Here is a 23,243-nt window from a genome sequence, read left to right as displayed (position 1 = left end):
CGATAGAACAGCGTAAAAATTGGTGCCGCCTACTAGACTGGCTGACATGCGGGCCTACGGGCACGCGCGCTGGGGGCCCGCCCGCACGTGCGGACCGGAGTCTCGGCGACGCTCGCTCGGGAGAAGACGGACGTGCGGGACCGAGACGTGGGGCCCGCGACAGCCACGCTCGGAGGACTGGAAATATCTGGTGGCAAGGTGACGGAACGGAACGGAACGGAACGGACGATCACGCTACGCTGCAGATGCCCCACTACGTGACATGGACCCCCAACACAAGGCTCCCGCATGCAGCAGGCAGCAGCACCACACCACCCAGAACCGGAAGGCGCCTGCCCGGGCCTGTAGCAGAGTGTGACGTGCGTAGCCCGCAGTGTGACTTCGCGGCCTGCCACGATCCGCAGCAACCAGTGTAAAAAAGAGCATGTGGTCAATTCAGGCAGGCAGGAGCATCCAAAATATTTTTTTAAAAAACATTGTCCTCGTCTTTTATACGATATGAGATGATTTGGTGCGTGAGGAATGGAGAAAATCAAAGTTTGGAGTGCAGGGTTGGAGCTTTAATTCGTCGGTCAAAGCACAAAACTGAAATCACTACTAACCTGTAACGTATTCTTTTTATCTGTTGTAATTCTTGGGGAACAATCCAGAGCCTACGAGGGTACGAGGCTACGACTAGTAAAAGGCACCCACACAATGTCAACATGGAACGCAAGGCAATGTTTGTTGATGAATATGAACAGTCGGGTCAAGAGGGATAGCTTAGAAAAAAGCTTGGTGGCCCTCGTCAGGCATGGTCCATGGCAGCGCCGGCAACCATCGACGGCGACGCCGCCGCGACGGGAGCAAGAAAAGCTGCAGTTAAACAGAATCATTTCGACGAGCAAAGCAAAAAAAAAAAGATATATCAGATGCACGGGACGTTCAGCTACTACTATCGTGAATTCAAAACAAATACAGGCACGACCACAGCAAACAGTAAAACGATTACCAGCAGATTTACAAAGATCGACGACAGAAACTGCATGACGTACAGCGACTAGATTCCGCGCGCTTAGTTTATCTGATCATCAAGCACATCTTTCTTCCCCTTCTGCTATATCAGAAAACTCGTTACTTGAAGGAAGTGTATGCTCTTCTCCTGCCCAATCATGATCCTGGGACACACCCTAGTGCCACAAGCAAGGATAACGGTAGTCCTCTACTCATACTTTTCTCTGGTTCTTGGAGAACAATCCGGAGTCTACCAAGAACAAAATGTCAACGTGGATGAAATAGAGGCCATGCCGGGAAAGTAACATCTTAACTTCTGTTGCTAGTCAAGGCATAAAAGTATACAAACATTGTTGCATCAGCTACATTATCCCAAAGATTCAGTCAACAGGGATCCAATAATGTCAGTGCATCCAGTCAAAGGATGCTACTCTCTTAACTGTTGTAGACTGTGTGCCTCTGCCCACAGGATAGCCTAGGAAAATGGAAAGACGTTTGGACGTCTGGTGACCCTCGTCATGGTCCATGGCTGCAGGGGTCAACAGCAACAACAAGGCTACAGGTTTGATTTCTGCTGGCCAGTCTATAAATCTGGTCAAAAGAATCAAAGGTGAATTAGGTGTGAGGAAAAGTAGGCTTCAGTATCGGGAAGAACAACTAGGGCCTTGTTTAGATCCCCTCCAAATTCTAATTTTTTACACTCTCTCTCCATCACATCAATTTTAGAACACATGCATGGAGCAGTAAATGTATGTAAAAGAAAATAACTAATTGCACAGTTTAATTGTATATCACGAGATGAATCTTTTGAGCCTAGTTAGTTCATGATTAGATAAAATTTGTCAAATACAAACGAAAGCGCTACAGTATCTCCGGTTGCAAAAATTTGCAATCTAAACGGGCCCCAGGCCTGAAGAAAATTTGGGTGCCACTTGTTCAGGCTAAATGATTCGCTAAAGCAAATATTATCATAAAAGGTACTGTTGAATGCCAAAAACACTTCAGAAGCAAACGAAAAATGGTTGCCGCATTGGAATCAAGCTACAGAAAAGCCATCTCCAACACTAAACAGTAGAAGTCTTAGTATCATTTACCAGTATCTGATATCAACATTAGTCTGTTCGCTTATTATTTTATCTGATTGCTGTATTGGCAATCAAGCTACAGAATACCCACCCCCATGGTAAACAGTAAAACTGTAAGAGTCTTATACCATTTAGCAGCATCTGATATCGACATCACCAGTTGCAGGGTAGTGACTTGGTTTCGATTATTATATGTGATCACCAAGCAGATCCTTTTCTAGTTGCAATTTTGAATGGTTGTTCCCTTTCAACTGTATACATAACTTTATGTGCAGAAAGTGAAATTCCAGGCTTGATTATAGAACGCGGCAAAAAGTAGCAAGCCATCACCATCTATTATTGGACAATATTAGACAGGGCAAAACATAAGACGATAACATAGTTACAAGTATCCTGAGCTATACCGTGAAAATGTTCGCACAGCCCACCACTATCGACAGCAACCTCGGCGACGATGATGATAGCCACCAAAGGGACCGATCGGCATCAGTCATATCTTGTCCAATCCTAAAATCAACAGATGATAGGAAACAAACTTTATCATCATCTGCTTCAAGTGTCCCAAGCTACAGGCAGCTAGTGGTAGTGATCCCAGGCTTCTGGAAAACCGTCTGATTTCGCATGGCCAGCTTAGCCTAGATCATGCGCACTACGATAAAGACACGTACAAGTAAGATCTGCCCAGTTAAAATGAGACCAGACCTTCTGATGGCACTAGAGACTGCTCTGGATGGCTGCTAGAATTTATTGATTTTATACTCCGATTATGGTGCCATATGATGGGGAACAGACCAAAAGCTAAGGTAACATAATTCATGAACCACTATGTACTTAAACTATGCTAGATTGGACATAAAGCAATGCAGCCATAACCACCAAATCAGTAAATTATGATATGATGCGTTGGGTCCATTTTTCTCCACATACATCAGGACAAGGACTCCAAAGGCATAGCATGACATGGTATCATGAACCCAGGAGATTAATATCGAGGGGTGGTCTTTCAAAGAAAAAACACGAAAATACTGTGAAGTGTGAACACAGGATGGAGAAAAGGTGGCAAAAGTCAAGCAGTCAGCATTGACTAAGCAGATACCACCTTTATCGCCAGACGCGAGGCAGCCGGTAACAGCTATCTTTTGTTCGTATAAAGAAATGATCTCCCACCTTACCTTGGTTAGAAGAAACGACTAGATGTTTGAGGTTCAATGAACCACATGTTGGAACTATAGGGCCCCATTTAGATCGCTTCCAAATTCTAAATTTTTACACTCTCTCTCCATCACATCAATTTTGGGACACATGCATAGAGCAGTAAATATATGTAAAAAAATAACTAATTGCACAGTTTAATTGTACATCACGAGACGAATCTTTTAAGCCTAGTTAGTCCATAATTAGATAAAATTTGTCAAATACAAACGAAAGTACTACGGTAGCAAAAAGTACCAACTGTTATAAAAATTTGCAATCTAAACAAGGCCTAGTTCATCAGATTAGCATAACCAAACGAAAACACCTGTTATCAATACCCACCGAAACATTCCAAAAACTTTTGACGAAGCAGTGCAATTACAGTCCTGAGAGCCATGGCATCATTGAAAAAGGACCTGCTACCGCATTGTGATGCCTCATTAGCAACACCTGAATTCGCACCCTTTGAAATTTCTACACTGGGTACTTTAGGTAACTTCTTCATATTTGACTTCAGTTTTTGTCCTCTTCATTGTGCAATTAAAATTGCAAGTCTTCTCATTCTTACGAGTTAAGAGAAAGACAGTGGGTTCGTATAAGTCAGTAGGCAAAAAATTATTCAACGTTAAACCAATTGAATACTCTACGAAGGGTGAGTGAGAATTATGGAGAAGAGAACAAACTCAAATTACTTCTGGAGGCTCGGAGCAGAAAAGCTGTTGAGGCTTCGAGTGGCTGTGTGCGTGGTTGCTTCCTGCCTCACTGGCGCCGGTGACCAGCGGCCGCGGCCGCGGCCTGCGACTACGAACACGTTTCCATAAAGAGTCACGGACTCAAGGAGGGCTGCACTTGCCTGCCGGACGGTGGCCTGCACCGCTCGCGACGTCGAGAGGAACGAGCTGAGCTGCGGAGGGGTGAAGTGCGAGCCTGCGAGGAATCGACGAACGACGAGTGGCAGCAGCAGCCGGCAGATGCGACGCACCGGTCGGGGCGCCGCCGGAAGTGAAGCAGCGACGATTGGGCGGCGGCGGCAGATGCGGACGCCAGTTCGCTGAGTTCGCGGAACTGAAGGCGGAAACGCAGAGCGGGGCTGTCTCAGCGAGTCAGCGGATTGGGCCTAGAATTGTGGGCCAAAACTAAATGGAGTTCCTGGTCCGCGATTAGGGCCACGGCCCTACGCGCCGATCCGAAAAATAAATAATTAAACATCTATAAGTCAACAGTAGCCCAATAACTGGCCCACAACGGCTCAAAGCCCTGCGCAGCTCGTCTTCCTCCTCCAGCCACCTCCATTCCCACCGTCATGCTCCGTCCCTATCACCCCCGCGTAACCCACCTTGGGAACGGAGGGGTGGGAGGTGGGCAGGAGCGGCCGGGACCGCCGGTGGTGGTCGAGACGGCAATTTGAAATTAGGGCTTGAGCTCTGATGGCCTACGACCATACAAGAGGAGAGGATCGGGGGACATAAAGGCCCATTAAAACCCCTCCGCCTTCTTTCCTGGCACTCCCCACCCTCCGCCGTCACCTCCAACACCACGATCGGCGGCTGCAGCAAATCACCCAACATGATCCAGACCACCAGGACCTAAGTCCAAATTCTACTAAGAGCCTGCTTAGTTCCCACGCTGTAAACGCAAAAAAGTCGTAAACGCAAAATTTTCAAAGGAATCTTGCTAATTTGAAGTACTAAATGAAGTCTATTTACAAAACTTTTTGCATGGATGGGCTGTAAATCGCGAGACGAATCTAATGAGCCTACTTAATCCATATTTTGCAACAATAATGCTACAGTAACCATCCGCTAATTATTGTTTATTCATGGATTAATTAGCATCATTAGATTCGTCTCGCGATTTACAACCCATCTGTGTAAAAAGTTTTGTAAATAGACTTCATTTAGTATATCAAATTAGCGAGATTCCTTTGCAAAAAGTTTTTTGCGTTTATAGCTACGGGAACTAAACAGGTCCTAAATAGCACTAAGCAGAAACACGGCTCCATAATAAACATCTATTTCATATTACATCAAAGCATGGATTTCTACATGCCTTCTATCACTCGGCCATACAGAACACACTGTCACTAGATATATCTATTAGATGACATACCAAAACCTATATATATTTGTAGACAACAGAGTGAAAAAAAAAACCAGGTAGCTAAACGTAAGAACCAGCATCATCATCATTTGCCACCCATGTCGAGATGGCATAGAGGATGCGGCCCTTCCATCCCTGCAAGAGCCAGTGGTGATCAATATCAACCACAAAGTCCTTGTGGTAGCACCCCTTGACCTTGTCCCGCACCACCTGCACGATATTAGGGTTCAGTGGCAGCTGCTTCAATCCTGCTCGTTGATTCCGCACCTGCCATTGCCTGTACGTCTCGGGGCGCTCCACACGATCAGTGCCCTCACACGCAATGGCATTCAGGGCAGCCCTCCCAAAGATGTTTTGCTCAATCAGCATCCTCTGGCTGCTGTCTCTCGGGGTGGTTGTGTCCAGGACATCAAACAGGGCCGAGTAGTAGAACAGAGCCTCCCGGAACCTCGTCACAAAGAACGGCGCGCTGAAGGAGCCATTCACGACTCCATGGACGAACGCATGAGGCCGCATCTTCCTGATGTTGTTGAGCGCAACATCCCTTGGGCTCTCAATCAGAACACTCTCATCCATCAGGTTCTGAAACTGGTAGATGCAGTTCACAATGAGCACCTCCTCTGGGTCCAGGTTCAGGTCCTCAGCACGGATGGTCTCCATCCTGGACGCTGCCATCACCTGGTACCTGAATGGCACGCCAAACTCTTGGCAGTACTTGCTGAGCCGGCGCCCTGTCTCCTCAGCGCGCTGAGTCGGGCGGAACCCTGGCTGGGGAAGGTCGATGCCAGTGATCCTCACCTCCGGAGGCCCGCCCTCCCTGCATGCTATCCGTCGCAGGAAGCATGGCCACTGGAAGCCATAGTGTATCCCGTAGTCGACGATATGTATCTTCTTCTTACCCAGGGAGGCATCGTAGATGGTCTGGTTCGAGAAGAGGAAGGCCGCCTTCTTGAAGCAGATGGCGGCCATGTACAGCTGGTACGCCTGGAGTATGTCGACCACGGACGTGCGCTTGGCCATCAGCGACTGGTACACCATGCGGCTGCCCGTGCCGGCGAGCCGCGCCTGCAGGCCCTCGGCGAAGCAGTGGGCGAGGCGCTGCGTGGCGTCCCCCTGCGGGCTGGCGTGCCGCTTGATCTGCTTGAGCAGCTCGATGGCGCTGCGGCGGTCGTCGGTGGCGACAGCCTGGGCGCAGTGGAGGAGCAGCGTGCGCAGGTCCACGACCTCCCTCCCGCCGCGGCGGCCTCCTCCTCCCTTGGCGTTGGCCTTGCCGTTCCCACCGCCCTCCTCCTGCATGGGGATCCGCAGCTTCTCCATCTGCTCGACGGCGACGCACATCTCGTGGGAGGTGATCATGTACTGCTTGTCGAGGACGTCCCGGTCGTCGCCATCCCCCTGCAGCGCGCTCTGCTTGCTGCTCCGGCGGTCCATCTCCAGGTTGTCCTCGTCGTCGTCGAACCTGTTCTTCCGTCCGCGGCCCCCGACGCCGCCTCCAGACGCCGACACGACCGCCTCCTCCACCTTCACGGCCACCGCGGCAGCGGGAGCGGCGCCGTTGAACTTGAACCCGGATGCCGCGAGCTTGTTCTCTGCGGGGCGGACGAAGCTCTTGGCGTCGTCGGGCGGGTCGAGGTCGATGACAAGCTTGTCCTGGCTGGGGAGGAACTTGTTGGCCTCCTCCATGCCCTTGAGGAAGGCGGAGCTCATGAGGTCGGAGTTGGCCCCGCCGCTGAAGAAGGCGGCCGGGTCGAGGTCGAAGGCGTTGAACTGGGCGTAGGAGTCGACGGCGGCAGGGGTGAGGAGCGCGTCGGCGGCGTCGGAGGAGGAGGTGGCGGTGGAGGGGTGGGTGACGCTGGCGCCGCTGCGGGCCGCGGACGGGGACGAGGAGGCGTCGTCGGAGAGGATGTCGAGGAAGGGCTGCTGCGCCTGGAGCAGCGCCGGATGGTCGGGGTACTCGTAGAAGAACTTGTCGTCGATGTCCTCCTCCATGAGCATGCGGGAGATGAAGGGGAGGACCATGTCCTCCGGCCACGCCGCGGCCCCGCCGCTGGGCTGGGGGCACTGCGGCTGCTGCGGGGTGGGCGGGAGGTCGACGTAGGCGGGGCCGAGGTCGGAGAGGTACAAGGAGGGGTCGTAGGAGGAGGCCATGGCGGGGGCGGAGTAGGTGGGTGGGTGGGCGAGTGGATGCGGCAACGGAGGGTTTAGCGGCTGGCTTTGTAGAGGAGGGGCGTGGCGGGGAGCGAGGGGAAGCGGCCGGTCGAGCGAGTGAGCGAGGAAGGCTAATGCAATTTGGCTTGCTGCGGGTGCAGGTGCAGCCACAGCGAGCGCTACCGAACGCTGCGTTAGCCGTGGTCACTGGCCAACCTATAGTGCAAGCCTTAGCAATTGAACATTCATTTGTACATGTAGCAGTGGTCTTCCGACGAAAGAGACTACCACGTCTGAATTGATCTAGATTGCACGTCTTAGAATCGTATGACAGGTTTGAGGTTTAAACCACCCCCTAACTACTTTTTACAAAAAGTAAATTATGCATATCTAAAGCCAGTGTCAATGCATAGTTTTATCATACACAGAGCTAGAGAATGTTTGTAGTACCGGTCAAATGGCGCGGTTAGTACCGACTGCCGCAGCCGTTACCGCCTAGCCGGTACTAAGGGCCCCTTTGGTAGGGCTCCAGATTCTGATTCTCCGGATTCGGATCCTGATCCTCATGAGGAGCTGATTCTCCTGATTCTCCTGAAGAATCAGAATCACTGTGAAAAAACGTTTGGCTGGCGAACAGATTCTTGTACTGATTTGATGAGAATGTTTATATTACCTTTTGTTATATCTACTATTCGCAACTATTACATAAAGAACTGAGATAATATAAATTTAGGAATAAAATAATATAATTAAGAACTTAGAGTCATCCAAAACACAATTAAAATAGAATCATCCAAAATACCATTGAGATACAATAATCCAAAATACAATGCAAAGCAGAGCTCTCCAAAATACACAAGTCATGACTACAATACGAGACCATTCACCTTCCCTCCCATATTGCCTTAGCTAGATCGTCACGAAACATATTCATGTTTCTACTACTAGATGCTGTGGTGGATGTGTCTGATGCATTTTGAGGCATATGTCTCCTATAGCGGGTAGGAATTGTAGGCACATAATCAGGATCTCGATCACACCTTTGGAATTCCTCATCAAATTCATCATTCTCACGAATGAAGTTGTGGAGACACATTGTAGCAGCTATAATTATCATTTGTTTATCTAGTGGATATGTCGGCATCTTCAAAAGAATTCTCCATTTCATCTTCCATACACCAAAGGTGCGCTCCACAACATTACGAAGACTTGAATGCAAGTGGTTGAACCTCTCTTGCTCTCCATTGGGTGGAGCCCCGTTCCTCCATTCTGGAACATGATATCTCTGGCCTTTGTATGGAGCTAAATAACCATCTCTATTTGGGTAACCGGCGTCGACAACATAATACTTCCCTATGTCATAGACGATAAAAATTGAGTGTTAAAACAACAAATAATCGTTAAAATAATATGTAACACACTAGACCGTTGAAGCGTACCTAAAGGAGGATGTGGGAAGATATCTGCATCATTTTCAATTGCATGGTATAACACTGTAGTATCATGCATAGAACCAGGTTGACCAATCGATGCATATATGAAACGCATGTCGAAATCAACAACTCCCATCACATTTTGAGTGGTCTTTCCAGATCTTCCCATATATCTAATAAAGTCTTTCTTAGGTGGTGTGGCAGATATATGAGTGCCATCGATTGCTCCAATGCAATCTTTGAAGTGAGGCCACATTCTTTGATCATTGGTAATTCTACTATGAACTGTTCGAAAATTAGGATCCTTAGGTTGTATATACTTCTTAGACATTGCCACCATGCAATTCAACACCTCCGTAAATTTGCGACTAATAGTCTCACGAGAATGTTTGAAATCTTTCTTGACACCAGTGTTGGACCAACCATGAGCACAAATCACAAGGAACAAGCCAAGAGATTCTATAGATGACATATGAATAGAGGAAGTCAAGCCAAAATCACTAACCAATTCATCATGCAACTTGTAGAATAACCGTGGCATCATTCTGAAAATGTCATAACATTCCTCTGGATCATTCAGAGCATCCATCACCCAAGCCAACCCAGAATATGTTGGAGTTTTACGCTCTTTTTTGTCAATATAAGATGCATAGTACCAAGATAAAAATGATGCAGCAACATGGATAGTGTTTTGGTTCTCTCTTATTGCCTCCACGACTCTCAAATCATAATCTTCCGAGTCACTTGAGTCTCTTTCACTCTCAGGAGAAGACATCTGTACATTAGATACACAAAAGAAATAAGATAATCATGATTTTACTACAACATGAATAACCATTAATGAAACAAAAGTACACCAGGAAATTGGTAGAAAACAAGTCATGTGTTCATATGAAAATGGTACAATCACACCAGGAAATTGGTAGAAAACAAGTCATGTGTTCATGTGAAAATGGTACAACCACACCGGAAAATTGGCAAAGGTGCAGAGGAATATGCAAAGTGCATGCTCTCACACTACATGGATGAATCATTCCTAGTCATCCACATATGCTTCATGGAAAGCCATTGGAATCGTTCTTCCGGCGTCTCCAATGTCAGAAACATCTCCCTTTCAGCCCGCTTGACAAACACTTGAGAAGCTATGAAATGTTCTTTGGTCCCAGGAACAGCTCCACACTCCCTCACCAAAGCCATAACATCTTTGATTGAACAACCAGAACTTTCATCCTTCTTTGCCAAGGACTCACATGATGCAGTGCTCCTCGCACTCAAAGAAACAAGCTTGCTCAATTCTTTTTGTACCCAATGCCCTCCTGAAGTCTTTGGTTTTTTACCCTTATCTTTCCGGTTAGCAGGAGCAGGACGCTTTCCCCTTGAAGGTTCAGGGGAGTACTCATCACAGTCATCACTTGCTTCATTATCATCACAATCTTCATCCCTATCATCCGCTTCATCAGGATCAGCATCCTGTTGACTAGCCGGTGCAGCACCACTTGATGGAGCCCAATGGTCGTCTCCCGAGTTCCGAATATCTTCAAACATAATAGTCTTCAATTCTTCGAACTGAAGAGGTCCATCTTTGAACTTGTTAATTCCTGGGTAATCCTGCAAATATATAGAAACAAGTTTTAAAAATTTAGGATGCTTGAGAGATATGCAAAAAAGAAACAATGAACTCATAAAGACTACCTTATTCAGCTGCTTCCACCTACTGTCTGGTGCTGTGTAGGTTTTTTTCTCATTGTCCCATCCTAATCCGGTTTCCTTAACCAATCTTTTCCAATTAGCATACTCTCTCCTCATCTTGTCCCACTTATTTTTGAACTGCCGTCTAGAATAATCCAACCCGGTTTTGTCCTTAAATTTTTCCATCACATTCTTGTAGCCACTCTTGTTAAGATGAGTGCCACTGCGATTGTGTGCCGTCACTTGTTCAGCAAATAATTCACACACAAGTCTAGTGTTCTCGTCATTCCAATCTGCGTTGTCAGACATCTTGCTGTCCACAAAATAGTCCACAGAGCATACATGATATACATACATTGTTGTGAAACGTAGAAGTAACAAGCAGTGATCACACATTTTGTACAGACCAACTAAAATTTTTTTACAGAGTGAGGAGGACAACAATTTTTACACGTATTGACTACTAGCATGTTGTGAACAGGAGCAGTCCAAAAAATTGAAGAACAAATGCACATAGGACAACAATTTTTACACGTACTGACTACTAGCATATTGTGAACAGGAGCAGTCCAAAAAATTGAAGAACAAATGCACATAGGACAACAATTTTTACATGTACTAACTAGTAGCACGTTGTGAACAGGAGCAGTCCAAAAAATTGAAGAGTGTGACACAAACCTTGTTCAGTCCGGCAAATGGTGGTGCAGAAATAACCAAGCACAAGCCTTCTGAATGCTAGGCAGCACGTAGCAAGCAGGGAGGCCGTTCCACCTACAGATGTCAAAATCACCACATGTCAGAGTGAGGAGGACGTACGTGGCCGGGATCTGGAGGCAGAGCGCACGGGAGGAAGCAGAACTAGCCGGCGCGGACTACACGGCCAAGCAGCGCGGCCTCAACTTGAGGATAAAGGGACGGCCAGGGAAGACCACAATCTCCACGGATATAGCACAAGAACTCGATTCACTGAACAGGCGACCGATTGACGACCCAAGGAAGCGATTTGGCAGCAAAAAGAGGCGTCTTGAGCAAGGGGCGCCTCTGCTCGGCTCTCCATGGCGGGCGAACAGCAGGGGGGCGGGGGCGTACCTGGAGGCAGCAAAACGGGGGCGCAGGGATGTCGCCGGCGACGGAGAACTGCAGCCTGGACGACCGGACGGCGGACGGCGGACGTGGGGGCGGGCTGCAGAGCTAACCCTAGGCCGGGAGCTCCATGTCTTGCGCGTGAGAGCTCGATGGGTTCTGTGTCGAGCCTGGGAGGGTGTCCGTGAGGGGAGAGAAGGGGGGGCACGGGAGTTTTGTCCAGTGGCATTTGCGGGTAAATTCGCCCGAACTTGGTGGGGAGGTCCATCCTTGGTTGGTTGAGAATCTGTTTAGGCCGCGCGAGGAGCCAGTTTTTTTGGATTCTCCGATCCTTTCGTAAAATGAGGAATCCGAATCGGTGATCCTGGCCAGAATCCATTCCGGAAAACACCTGTTTGGTAGGGCTCCTCGGATTCTCGTGGAGAATCCGGAGCTGGGAGCCCTACCAAAGGGGCCCTAAATGGAGGATCATGTAGTACCGGCTGCAGCGCTTGTGGTACTAAATGCACCACCTAGAAAAAAATGAAAAAAAAATCAATCACCCCCGGGAGGCCCGCACACGCGCATTTTTTACGCGTAGATTCTCGTGTGCGGCCGCAGAGATTCGAGCCCACGACCTCCGGCCTCGCGCGTACGCATCACATGTGACTAGGTAGAAAATGCTTTCCTTTTAAAATAACCCGTGGAGGACCATTTAGTACCGGTCGGTGTTTTGGTCCGGTACTAAAATGGTTCCGGAGGCTTTTAAATTTAGAGCCGGTACTAAATGGATTTGTGCTACCTTTAGTACCCGGTAAAGAGTGACCGGTACTGACCTTGTGCGATGAAAGGTCATTTTTCTACTTATGATAGTTACTAAGATTAAAAATTTAATAACCGAACCGGGTAAGTATCATATGGTGGAACTCCTCTCTCATCCTCTGAGACTTTCTCTTCTCTTTTCTTATGATAATCCTGGCACATCAGATCCATGAAACTCTTATAAATCTCACTAAAACTGGCCTAACAATTAAATGAGCAGCGATGGGTTAGAGCTAATTAACCATTAACATATTATATGTACCGATCAATCTGCGTTGCACGTCTTAGAATTGTATGACAGAATCGAGGTCTAAACCACCCGTGACTACTTGTACCCAAAAACACTGACTAACAAAGTAACAGTTGAAGGACCAGAATTCCCTGGCCTATCCTAATATAGGCTCAACACTACTCTAGGTATACCAAAAAACAACATGCTCGATGGTTTAGGTTACTGTTACCGTAAAAATCAGACGGTAAGTCTTGCGGAGCACGACACACTAAGATCTAAGATCCAGGAGCTCTGCTTTCTCCAATGCAGATCCTGCAAATTAGGTTCGGAGTGTGCCAGTCAATTTCACCTACAATTGATAAGAGAAAAAAGAAATTTAATCAGTAAATAATAAGAAACATATCAGCTAGGATTCCAAAGAGCACATCGGCCAGGACGTCTGATACTTATACCATTCGTCGGCTACAGAACCGATTCGATGAGGTAGAATTAAGAATAAAATCTTCATAATTAAATACATACGTTTAATAAACTAATTTATCATCACTATTAGTCTGATCGGACTTAACCGAAACAACGCTAACAGCATAGCGACAAACCGAGTATAATTAGCTGATACATCTAATTATATCAGATTTTATACTTATCGTTAAGTTCAAAATCGGCCAAAAGAGTCGTTTGATGCTATCAAGATATCACGGTCATGTCATTGTCACCTGGTAAATGAATCTGGCTGATAAGACTTGTCCTCAATTATTATTCGGATTTAACCGAGACAGCTTGAGATAATAAAATTAGAGCAAACGGACTAGCCGATAAGATTACCCACAACGAAATCTAGAACTAAATATAACTCCACAGTTTTAGTGAAAATCAATGAAGAAATCGGCTTATCGAATTGCTGCGCGAAAAGGTTAGATGAGAGCCGATAAATCTATAATTATCACTAGATAAATTGTAAAATCTATTAAAAACTAACAAGAGGTCAAGATGCAGCCTTACAAAAACTTGATAGAAACCGATAAATTGGTAGATTAAACCAGACGAAACTACAGCGATGCACCGGTAGCTAAGGCCTAGAGAATCCTATAGATACAAACTTACCAGCAAGCCGGAGATTGATCCGATGCAGTCCTACCTACTGAAGAATTCGCCGAGAAAAAGCATACTACTCTTACTCTTAAGGTTTTGGCAAAGTACTGAGAAATGTTATATTGATTGATGATTATTCCTTTTACAAGCTCAGACTGCTTCTGTTTATACTCAGACTCCTAATCGATCATGATTTGTTACAAACTTAACCTTAAAAAGATAAAACTACTATATTTACAAAGTTCCCGGCCAACTGCTCCCTTCACCAAGACCACGTCACGCCATCTTTGACGGGAGTCTCCGGACAGCTTTAACTCAAATGGCTCTCCTTAGAATTCCATCGGCTTCATTTTTCCTTCTATAAATAATACTGCAAAATTCCAATGTCAAAAATCATGTGCGACAGTTTAGACGGCTGCCGTCTGTAAACATATACCATGTCATATATATAGACAACAGAATAGACAACTTGTACAACAGTCTGTCTATTAGGTTGTCAGCATGCTATTTAATTTATATGGACACATGAATTCTGGTGATCAACTATAAATTGATCTTTATAAACTATTTGTTGCTCGCATGAGAGAATGCGGCATCGTGGGTTCAGGCAAGTAGCTATGCCGACTGCCACCCGTGGCTTCTTATTTATATGTTTACATCGCACATACCACATATTGCACCCTTATTCATACATGACATCTCGAAATTATTCAGGAATCAGAGAGTAGCAAGTTATGGACAGAGTATAAAATCATTTGTCATGCATGGGCGTCCATCATCATCTACAGCATCTGTGTCTTCTCCTTTTTCCTTCCACCTGTCATATTTCAGGAATAGTGATATGCATAGTTTTATGGGCATGATCAAGAGTTTGCAACTTAACAGATAGATAATTGCAGACAAAAAGTAACTGCAGCATCTAAAGCTTGAGGCCGAACAACCGCTGTCAGTAGAGAGAAGGGACAGCAGCGCCGGGGAAGTAGGAGTATAGGCAAGCTCTGTACTGTAGATTTTTTTTGGCGCCATGTCCGATTCCTCCCACACCAAAACGCACGCGCCGCAGCGGATCGGCCGGCGCCGTCATCGGGAGAAGAGAAGACGATGGTACACGCTGGATGGACTTGCTTGCGTGGCGAAAAAAAAACGGCGGCAGCCGTCTACGCGTTGTGCGTGGCCTTACTCATCGTCTTCACGTGACGACGAGCGGCTCTGCCCCATGCATGACTGCCACTGTGGCCTCTCTAGCTAGCTAGTAGCTCGTAGCAAACTAGCAACCTCGTATCTCCTGGTACAGTCTAGAGTCTAGACCCCCTGATTGATCGCCGGTACCGACCCCCGAAGGCCACATACGAACGGATAGGAAGATCACGCTGCAGATGCCCACTACGAGACGAGACATGGACCCCCAACACAAGGCTCCCGCATGCAGCAGGCACAAGCTGCTACTCCCCACACCACACAGTGACACGGGCACCCAGAAGGCGCCTGCCCGGGCCTGCGGGACCCACGTACTGTAGCCTCAAACAAATGCAACGAGCAAGGTTCAGAGGTAATGTTTGTTAACGTGCATAAACACTCGAGTCAAGAGGGGTAGCTTAGAAAAATCTTGGTGACCCTCGTGACGCATGGTCCATGGCCGCCGGCTACCATCAACGGCGACGACGCGACGGGAACAAGAAAACTACAGTTTTGACCTGCGGCTGCCCACCACCAGTGGTTTGTGGTTTGTACTGGCGTACTCCTCAAGATATCAAAGGTTATTCTCGCATCAGTTAAGCAGAAGCAATTTTTGAGGAAACGCAAAAGAAAAAGTTTGATATACCAGCCGCAGGAAACGTGCAATTTTTAGTGCAGTATTTACTTTTGCAGAAAGACAGTCCAGTACAACAAAATTTGGACTGTGTTTATCCTACAGTGCATCATCTCTTGTAGGATTCAACAAAAACGTAACAGCAAGGGGGAAAACATTAAGCATATGAGTCATCGTGAATTCAAAATAAATACAGGCATGACCACAGCAAACAGTAAAACGATTACCAGCAGATTTACAAAGATTGACGACAGAAACTGCATGACGTACAGCGACTAGATTCCGCGCGCTTAGTTTATCTGATCATCAAGCACATCTTTCTTCCCCTTCTGCTATATCAGAAAACTCGGTAGTTAAAGGAAGTGTATGCTCTTCTCCTGCCCAATCATGATCCTGGGACACACCCTAGTACCACAAGCAAGGATAACGGTAGTCCTCTACTCATACCTTTCTGTAATTATTGAGGACAGGAACTACTACTGAAGATGAATACATGGCACTAGAAGTCCTGGATACTTCTGTATCATTTCGCAGGATAGTGAAAGTAGGAAAGAAGCCAGCTTAACTAAACTTAGCATACCTGTCAAGCGTCAACATATATTTAATCAACTCGATGTGGTCTTCGTCTTGGAAGTTTCAACACCCTGTATCATTGCTTGCATTTTCTGAGTCAAAAGAACATTTATGTTACAAACGAGGAGAACCAACACCAGTAAATTGAACTTCTAAGTTACCAATAAAGGCATCACACTCCACAAAAAAAGGAAAGAAAAGAAAAGGAAAACGTTGATAGATAGACGTGGACCTAGATCAGTGCAGAACACTAAATAAGGGGGTGTTTGGATCCAGAGACTAACTTTTAGTCCGGGTCACATCAGACATTCAATACTAATTAGGGGGAACAAATATGAGCTAACTATAAAACCAATTGCATAAATGGAGACTAATTCACGAGATGAATCTATTAAGCCTAATTAATCCATCATTAGCACATATTTACTGTAGCACAACATTGCCAAATCATGAACTAATTAGGCTTAATGGATTCATCTCGCGAATTAGCCTCTATTTATGCAATGGGTTTTGTAATTAGCCTATATTTAATACTCCTAATTGGTGTCCAAACATTCAATGTGACGGGACTAAAGTTTAGTCCCGAGGAACCAAACAGGCCCTAATACTGGAAGTTTGGTGAATAGCTTTAACTCTGAGCTAAAGGTTTGCAACTCTGAAAACTGAAGTTCATTAAAGGACATACATCTATAAACTGTCAGATAAATCCTGTGCTCAGCTACAATTTGATGGCAGCACATGCTCCTACGTCTTAACCAGTAAGTTATAAATCTGAAGTTCTTGTGCCTTTTGAAGCTTTTTATACATCCTTTACAGCTACTAGCACAACCTATTTACAATTCTACATTAGTCACTACATTTGTTAGTGATGCAATGATATCAATTAAAATAGAGTGTTGAAAGAATTGCATAAATCAAGTGCAAAGCGTTTCTGCAAATGTCACCTTTACAGAGGTTTCAACTTCATCAAGCTTTTCTAGTATCAAATCCCCAAGAGGAGGCTCCTGAAAATATCAATGTATATACTTCCAAATTTTAGATAGCACAGTGAAGCACAAAGAGCATATGAAAACAGTCTATGTGACCACAAATCAAGAACTTGATTCTATAGATAAACGCAAACTTAACATATTTAATCATAGTATACTGTTAAAAAAAGCAATACACTAGATATTAGGACATATTTATGTTTAAGTAAACTGTCAGAGAAAACAGTACTAACTTCGAGGTTGCATTACAATTCATGTGACCGATTTTTGTTATAATTGTTGAAGTTAGAGACCATCATATCACTTGATCTTAACATGAGAAATATGCATTTATTAAAACAGAGCTAGATGATGCATAACACTATGCTGACAGAACTTATAATCCAGGTTCAATGGTTGACTGAATGTAATATTATTGTCATGAGTACTGCATGAAAACTTGCCATGTGCGGAAAATACTGTTCATACACTGTTCTATAGTGTACTCAGTACCAGTGCAACAACTGAAAATCCCAGATATTCAAGGATTATGGTTGTTAGAAATAAGCTTTCTAGTTATCTGTTTTCTAGTTACCTATTTCTATGTATTTGAGAAGATACTTCTTAGGTATCAAGCGAGTCATTCCTATGAAAGGATAGCATTGTATCCTGGATTCCTTGTTTCATTAAGGAAATAAATTAGCAAAAACTTCCCAACTCTCTAGTTTCTTCCTCTCCCTGGCCTGAACCTTCTCCTCTAAGTGTGATACTTTAAAGCCATCGCTATGAATACATCTCTACAGTGATCACCAGCATTACATGCATCAGAACAGCATAATATCACACATCAGAACAAGTTCCTTAAACACATTTCAGTATTTCACAAGCATTTTGGAAACCAAATATTGTTTAGGAGTAGTAGCTGATATAAGTAAAGCATATTTTGAAAGTTTGATATGCCAATATGTAGCTCAATAACTTCGCTAAAACAATGTGCAACTTTCAGTGTTAAAAAGTAAATGAAACAAGAAAAGTGAAGACATACCCAAGCACTAGCTAGAGGATTCAAACTTGTGCTCTGTTGTCCATCAGATGGAGCTCTCCTACTGAAATTCAGGTTCCTTGTGTTCAAAAGATGGACTAGAACAGCCTGAATAAGTACATCCAAGATTAAATTTCAACAAAAACTCAAGATAAACTGAGGCACAATTAAACACTGAAATACCTTCCTGAAATCATGTGGATGAGCAACCCCGGTTATTTTTACATCATCACTCGGAGGCTTTCTAACACCAATATTCTCAATTCTGAGAGAATATACCCCAAAAAAGGATTGGAGGTAACCTACAGAAATCATATGATAAATAACTGAGCTATTTGCAGCAAACATCGCTTCTCTCTTATACTCATAATGAAGAAACTTTTTGAACAGGTTCTCGCAGATAAGAACTAAGAACAAAGAAGGGAGTTTCTTTTCTGTAAATCTGTCAGAAAGAATTGGCTTCTGGAAATAATCTGAGAAAGATAGGTATGGAAAAGGATATGAATATGTTGTAGCTAAGTTCTAGTAAGAGCACTTTACTAGTATAATATAGCCTATCCCCAAACCAAGTCAAGATCTTACAGTCCAGATCATACAGTCCTTCTACTTTCATTCTATAAAGTTACACATACACCTGAACATTTATAGATGAGAGCTGGGAAAAAAACACTGGAAGAATAACTCGTGTCATTGTCTTAACTCGTGTCATTGTCCTCCACAGCACCAACCACAGTACATAGAACCTTAATTTCTTTATGCTGTTTTCACTATCCAATCATATGAAATGTGAGTTGAAATCAGATGACATTTTCATTATCAATCACTGACGATTTTATTCAGCATAGCATCTGGCTCACCTTGCTCAACAACAACATCAGAAATTGAAGGGAGGATAACATATTTCTCCTTCTTGAAAACCCCAAAACAAGGAAATGCAACAGGCTTGTTTACCTGATATGATTACTGTGTTAAATAGATCAAATAACTATAAAACAAAAGAGTAATTTACTCATTCCTCATGTGAATACCTTATAAACAACAGCATGTGGTGTCAAATACAACTTCCTTGAGCGGAAGTCCCTCCGACATACATATATCCGAATAGGTAGGTAAAGTAGCATGAGCACTCCTACTCCCCAAGCTAACACTAGTAATACAGATAAAAGAATCCACTGGGCAATTTGATACTTAACAAAATTATGTTCCATTTCCACAAATGATGCAACATGGAGGACCTCATCCTCAATACTTCTGTTATAGTCGTTTGAAGATAAATCAGCGAATAAATGTCTTTCTAGTGCATCTACTTGCACTCTTTCATCTGGCAATCCCATCTGCCATTCATAAGTATTCATAAAGTAAATATATCTTAACTTCAAAGAACATGATGCAGGACAAGGGTAAAGAGCAAGTTGCTAACCATCATCATGGATAAAGCATTTCTATATGGATTATCCGAATAAAGCTAAGAAAAAAGCATTTAATTTCAAATGAGAATACATTTTTTTTTTGAAACAAAGCCAAGAGCTCTGCCACTCAATTAAGATGAAAGAAATTATGTACAAGAAATGAGAATACATCAGCAAACAGATGCATTAAATTATCAACAAAAATGCTGCATCATGTTGTTTTCTGGTAGATTTGCTACATTTCAAGAACTATCAAGCTACAACCCCTATATAACAGTTTTGATAAACAAATTGTATAGAAAACACTTTGTTGTACAACCAAAAACTTTTTATAGAAATCAACACGTTGTTGACATAAACGATCCTCATGCCAAACCAGTTCTTGGATACCTTAATGAATTCTAACAACAACGCTAAAGTTTGAGAAACCGTCTGAAGATCTACAATGCAAATTTACAGAAAAGTAACACTAGACCATTCAAGTTCAGACATATTAGCAAGAAAAGCTGCGATATGTGAGCACAATAGCAAGCCATCCATCCATCAATTCTATGTGGTGTCAAAATAAAGTTATGTTCAAGTCCTAAAAAAAGGGCTAGGTTTATATTTGTCAGTATATAAACTTGTGGGTACAATCATACAAAGGATACTAGGTCAAGCAACAGTTTGCATCAAAACAACGAAAAATAAGCTGCAGCAAAAGAACTTATCCATACAGACTACGAAACAAATTTCAGCCCTATGTAGCACTGAAGAAATAGAAGCCAGCAGGAAGTTTTACCTAAGTTAACCAAAAGCAGTAAACGACCAAGTCGAGGGATGAGTCTCCAAAACCACTGTCCGTTTAAATTTTGACGGAAAGTATAGAACTTCCAAGGGGAAATCCGGCAAATGAATCAGTGTAGGACCAAATGATATCAAGAAAAGAATTACTGCCCCTCCCGTAAAAAATTGGGAGTGAGGCACAAACACAATTGCAAGGCTACCAGAAATAAAAGTTGAACTGCACACTGTAAACAGAGTGAGTCACAGCATTCAACTCCTGACTGCATGCTACCGATCGCACATGCCATTAATCTAAGCAGAATTGAACAAAAATAAACTGAAGCCTGCCGATAGTTGAACTTAAATTGACCGACAACAGTAAACGGCCAGATGGAACTAGGAGACTCAGCATTTCTCCGATCGCTCTTTGCTTAATTTTGGACAAAGTCTAGAACAAACAAAAGGAAATCCATCACATGGAGCGGTGTAAGAGCAGACTGCATCAACAAAAGAGTTACTGTTCCTCACAGTCACAGTCTCACAGACAGCACCGGGCAACGTCTGGATTGGAAGGGGGCGCAACACAATCGCGCCGCTACGAGCAACAGAACTCGGACTGGGACCTACAAACAGAGTGGGTCATAGAACTGGACTCCCTACCGCTCTCGCAGCGCATCGAACCGGAACGGGACGGAGCAAAATTTAGAAGCAATCACGGCCCGCACGGGTTTGGGGGCAGCCGGTGTCGCCGCCGGCAGCAAAAATCGAGCAGGAATCGGGGCGAGGTAGGGCTTACCGGAGCTGGAACCGCGACGGGACCGGACGGGCGAGCGAGCGCGCGGGGCGAGGCCGCTGGGGAATTTGGGCCGCCGGAGGTGGTGGCCGGCTGGCGAGGTGAGGAGGGTTCGAGAGAGAGAGACAGAGAGGAGGGAAGCAAATTCAGGCCTTCAGGGGGCCAACGGGCGCCAGCTTACGCTTTCGAAGCATGGAAACGTAAACTAGGTAGTGCGTGTTCGCAGCTGACTTGGCACGTTTCTTTGTGCATACGGACCGCCGTGCGGCTTGCGGCTCCGTCCGGGCCGATGGGAGGAAGCTCGGCTCGCTCGCTCCGGCCGGGTCCCGCTGCACCACCAGCACGCGGGAAGTCATCACGCGAGAGCGGGCGGGCTCGATCACGGTCCCCTCCGTTTCCTGCTGCCCCTTCTGGGTCCTGTCGTGCGGGCTGGTGACTGTGGTGGCACCTCCGGGCCTCGCGCTCTCTTTCTCTCTGCTTGGGGGAATGGCAGAGGCGGCGAGAGGCTCTGCTCGAACTCGAAGCGGAGTGGACGAAGAGATCGTCGTCCATGGTTCTCGTGGCGCCGCCGCGCGGGGCGGGTCGGGTCCCCGCCGTCCGTCCGTCCTCGCGGCCTCCCTCCTGACACGCGCGCACCAGCCCTGTGCTGCGGCTAGCTCTGCACTGATCTGCTGGCAGGCGGTTCAGAGAAAGGGACCGGGCGCCGGCCCTTTTGTCCCCTGCATGGCACGCACGCCAACACGTACAGGCGCCGGCGGAACCCGACCGCTCGTCCGGTGCGGAGACGCCATGTCCACGCGCGCGGGCGGCGGCAGGCGGCTCCGGCTCTCGACTCAGCTCGCCAATCGCCGTGCGCCGTGCGCGGCGTGTCCAACGGTTGAGCCCCTGCTCTTCTTGACCGCCGCCGGGTTTCGAAGGGCAGGCACATGGCATGTTTCGGCCTTGGCTTCCCTGTACGTGGAACCATCCTAAGGAGCTAGGCTGCATTTGATTCTTGCCATCCATGCATGAACTTCAAGTCGCTGCAGTACGTGGGGCAATACCTCGCTGGAATGCGCGCGCAGGGTCGGGCGGCGGCGGCGCGATGCTACCGACCACTCGCACGCTTGCTCGTCCCCTCCACGCACGGCGTCCCCGAGGTGAGATCCAGTGCCGGTGACGCACCTGATCAAGCTACTACCTGCTGTAATTTTTTTTAACTCGTCTGTAGATGATTCTTTCTCGTGTGGAAGCTAGCTAGGTAGAAATAGTACAATGATTCGCTCGCTGGGTTGCGACTGGTTGATGCGATCGTGATCCCCCTCGCTCGACCTCGCTGGGCCGTCTGAAAGCATAGCCCATGTAACGGGTGAGCACAGTGGGTGCTTGTAGTCGTTTAAAGGACAGACGTGGTCGAGGGGAAAGAATCAGCTAGGAAGTAACCGGATGAACATTGGCGGCTAGCTTTGCTCGAGGAACGCCAGCGACTTCCTCGTCCATGTATCCGATCCTATATTCCCCGGGCCATGCCTGTCATGCAGCAAGGCCACCACGCACGGGCCCTTCCTTCCTTTCTTTGTTTGGGAGGAGGAGGAAGAGGAGATAGAACCGACACCTGCCGTCGGCGCTGCAGCCAGCTGCCGCCCTGCCCCTCCTGACACGAGCCGTACTGGGGGCGCAGGCTTTTGTCCCCCCGGCGGCACGCACGCCAACGGCCGGAGCCGGGGAGGCTGTTGGATCTCGACCCTCGAGTGCGCGGCGCGTGTACGTGCGTGCACGGCGAGTTCGTGAGTGGCGTAGGGCTAGTAGGCCGTTGATCCCTCTCGAAACTGGAAACTGTTAGGCCGGGTCGGCCTGATCAACAACGCCTTTCTCACCCTTCCTGTTTTCATTTGTTCTCATTTTTGGCTCGGAACATCGATCGGCTCGTTTTTGTTTCGCGGCAACGCGTGTGGGCGTTGCCTTCTCTCCTCCGAGAACGTTCGTCTTGCAGCGCGGCCAGCAGCGTTCCATCGACTGAGCGGAGTCCATGGTTCTCAATCGTTATCCTTGTT

The 23,243-nt window shown here is 46.2% G+C and overlaps 4 protein-coding genes across 9 annotated transcripts; all 4 read right to left on the bottom strand.

Moving 5' to 3' along the window:
- Positions 1–964: 964 nt before the first annotated feature.
- Positions 965–21,371, bottom strand: LOC112884746. 5 transcript variants are annotated; one of them, XM_025950285.1, is made up of 9 exons: positions 21,214–21,371; positions 20,434–20,521; positions 19,272–19,577; positions 19,101–19,194; positions 18,427–18,545; positions 18,247–18,351; positions 17,178–17,237; positions 16,241–16,325; positions 965–1,169 (listed from the first exon to the last, which is right to left on the bottom strand). In XM_025950285.1, exons 3-8 carry the CDS (start codon positions 19,575–19,577, stop codon positions 16,266–16,268), a joined length of 744 nt encoding a protein of 247 aa, XP_025806070.1. In that variant the 5' UTR covers positions 20,434–20,521; positions 21,214–21,371; the 3' UTR covers positions 965–1,169; positions 16,241–16,265. The 5 variants fall into 5 exon arrangements, with proteins under 5 accessions (XP_025806070.1, XP_025806071.1, XP_025806069.1 ...); XM_025950286.1 differs by lacking the exon at positions 965–1,169 and adding an exon at positions 15,684–15,989; XM_025950284.1 differs by lacking the exon at positions 965–1,169 and adding an exon at positions 15,684–16,065 and having other exon boundaries at positions 21,214–21,370.
- On the bottom strand, positions 1,182–4,577 carry LOC112885592. Its single transcript, XM_025951179.1, has 4 exons — positions 4,508–4,577; positions 3,965–4,337; positions 2,483–2,585; positions 1,182–1,584 (listed from the first exon to the last, which is right to left on the bottom strand). Exons 1-4 carry the CDS (start codon positions 4,575–4,577, stop codon positions 1,510–1,512), a joined length of 621 nt encoding a protein of 206 aa, XP_025806964.1. The 3' UTR covers positions 1,182–1,509.
- Positions 5,341–7,520, bottom strand: LOC112885591 (scarecrow-like protein 34). The gene has a single exon (XM_025951178.1). It carries the CDS (start codon positions 7,518–7,520, stop codon positions 5,433–5,435), a length of 2,088 nt encoding a protein of 695 aa, XP_025806963.1. The 3' UTR covers positions 5,341–5,432.
- Positions 9,795–11,918, bottom strand: LOC112884745 (L10-interacting MYB domain-containing protein-like). 2 transcript variants are annotated; one of them, XM_025950280.1, is made up of 4 exons: positions 11,732–11,918; positions 11,321–11,413; positions 10,646–10,955; positions 9,795–10,561 (listed from the first exon to the last, which is right to left on the bottom strand). In XM_025950280.1, the coding sequence occupies exons 3-4, from the start codon at positions 10,949–10,951 to the stop codon at positions 9,971–9,973; spliced, it is 897 nt and encodes a 298-aa protein (XP_025806065.1). In that variant the 5' UTR covers positions 10,952–10,955; positions 11,321–11,413; positions 11,732–11,918; the 3' UTR covers positions 9,795–9,970. The 2 variants fall into 2 exon arrangements, with proteins under 2 accessions (XP_025806065.1, XP_025806066.1); XM_025950281.1 differs by having other exon boundaries at positions 10,646–10,935.
- Positions 21,372–23,243: the final 1,872 nt, after the last annotated feature.

Source organism: Panicum hallii, chromosome 3, assembly GCF_002211085.1.
Source record: "Panicum hallii strain FIL2 chromosome 3, PHallii_v3.1, whole genome shotgun sequence".
In the NCBI taxonomy this organism is placed as follows: Eukaryota; Viridiplantae; Streptophyta; class Magnoliopsida; order Poales; family Poaceae; genus Panicum; species Panicum hallii.
This window is presented reverse-complemented; position numbering and strand designations above follow the sequence as displayed.

Excerpts from the sequence above, each read along its gene's own strand:
- LOC112884746 (XM_025950285.1), bottom strand. The coding sequence starts at position 19,577 with ATGGGATTGCCAGATGAAAGAGTGCAAGTAGATGCACTAGAAAGACAT. Across the intron at positions 19,195-19,271 it reads CACATGCTGTTGTTTATAAG|GTAAACAAGCCTGTTGCATT; the intron begins GTATTCACATGA and ends TAATCATATCAG. Across the intron at positions 18,546-19,100 it reads TGATGTTGTTGTTGAGCAAG|GTTACCTCCAATCCTTTTTT; the intron begins GTGAGCCAGATG and ends TGATTTCTGTAG.
- LOC112885591 (XM_025951178.1), bottom strand. The coding sequence starts at position 7,520 with ATGGCCTCCTCCTACGACCCCTCCTTGTACCTCTCCGACCTCGGCCCC.
- LOC112884745 (XM_025950280.1), bottom strand. The coding sequence starts at position 10,951 with ATGTCTGACAACGCAGATTGGAATGACGAGAACACTAGACTTGTGTGT. Across the intron at positions 10,562-10,645 it reads GGTGGAAGCAGCTGAATAAG|GATTACCCAGGAATTAACAA; the intron begins GTAGTCTTTATG and ends ATATATTTGCAG.
- LOC112885592 (XM_025951179.1), bottom strand. The coding sequence starts at position 4,577 with ATGACGGTGGGAATGGAGGTGGCTGGAGGAGGAAGACGAGCTGCGCAG. Across the intron at positions 4,338-4,507 it reads CTTTGAGCCGTTGTGGGCCA|TTCCGCGAACTCAGCGAACT; the intron begins GTTATTGGGCTA and ends TTCCGCCTTCAG. Across the intron at positions 2,586-3,964 it reads TCTGCTCCGAGCCTCCAGAA|GATTGGACAAGATATGACTG; the intron begins GTAATTTGAGTT and ends TGTTGATTTTAG.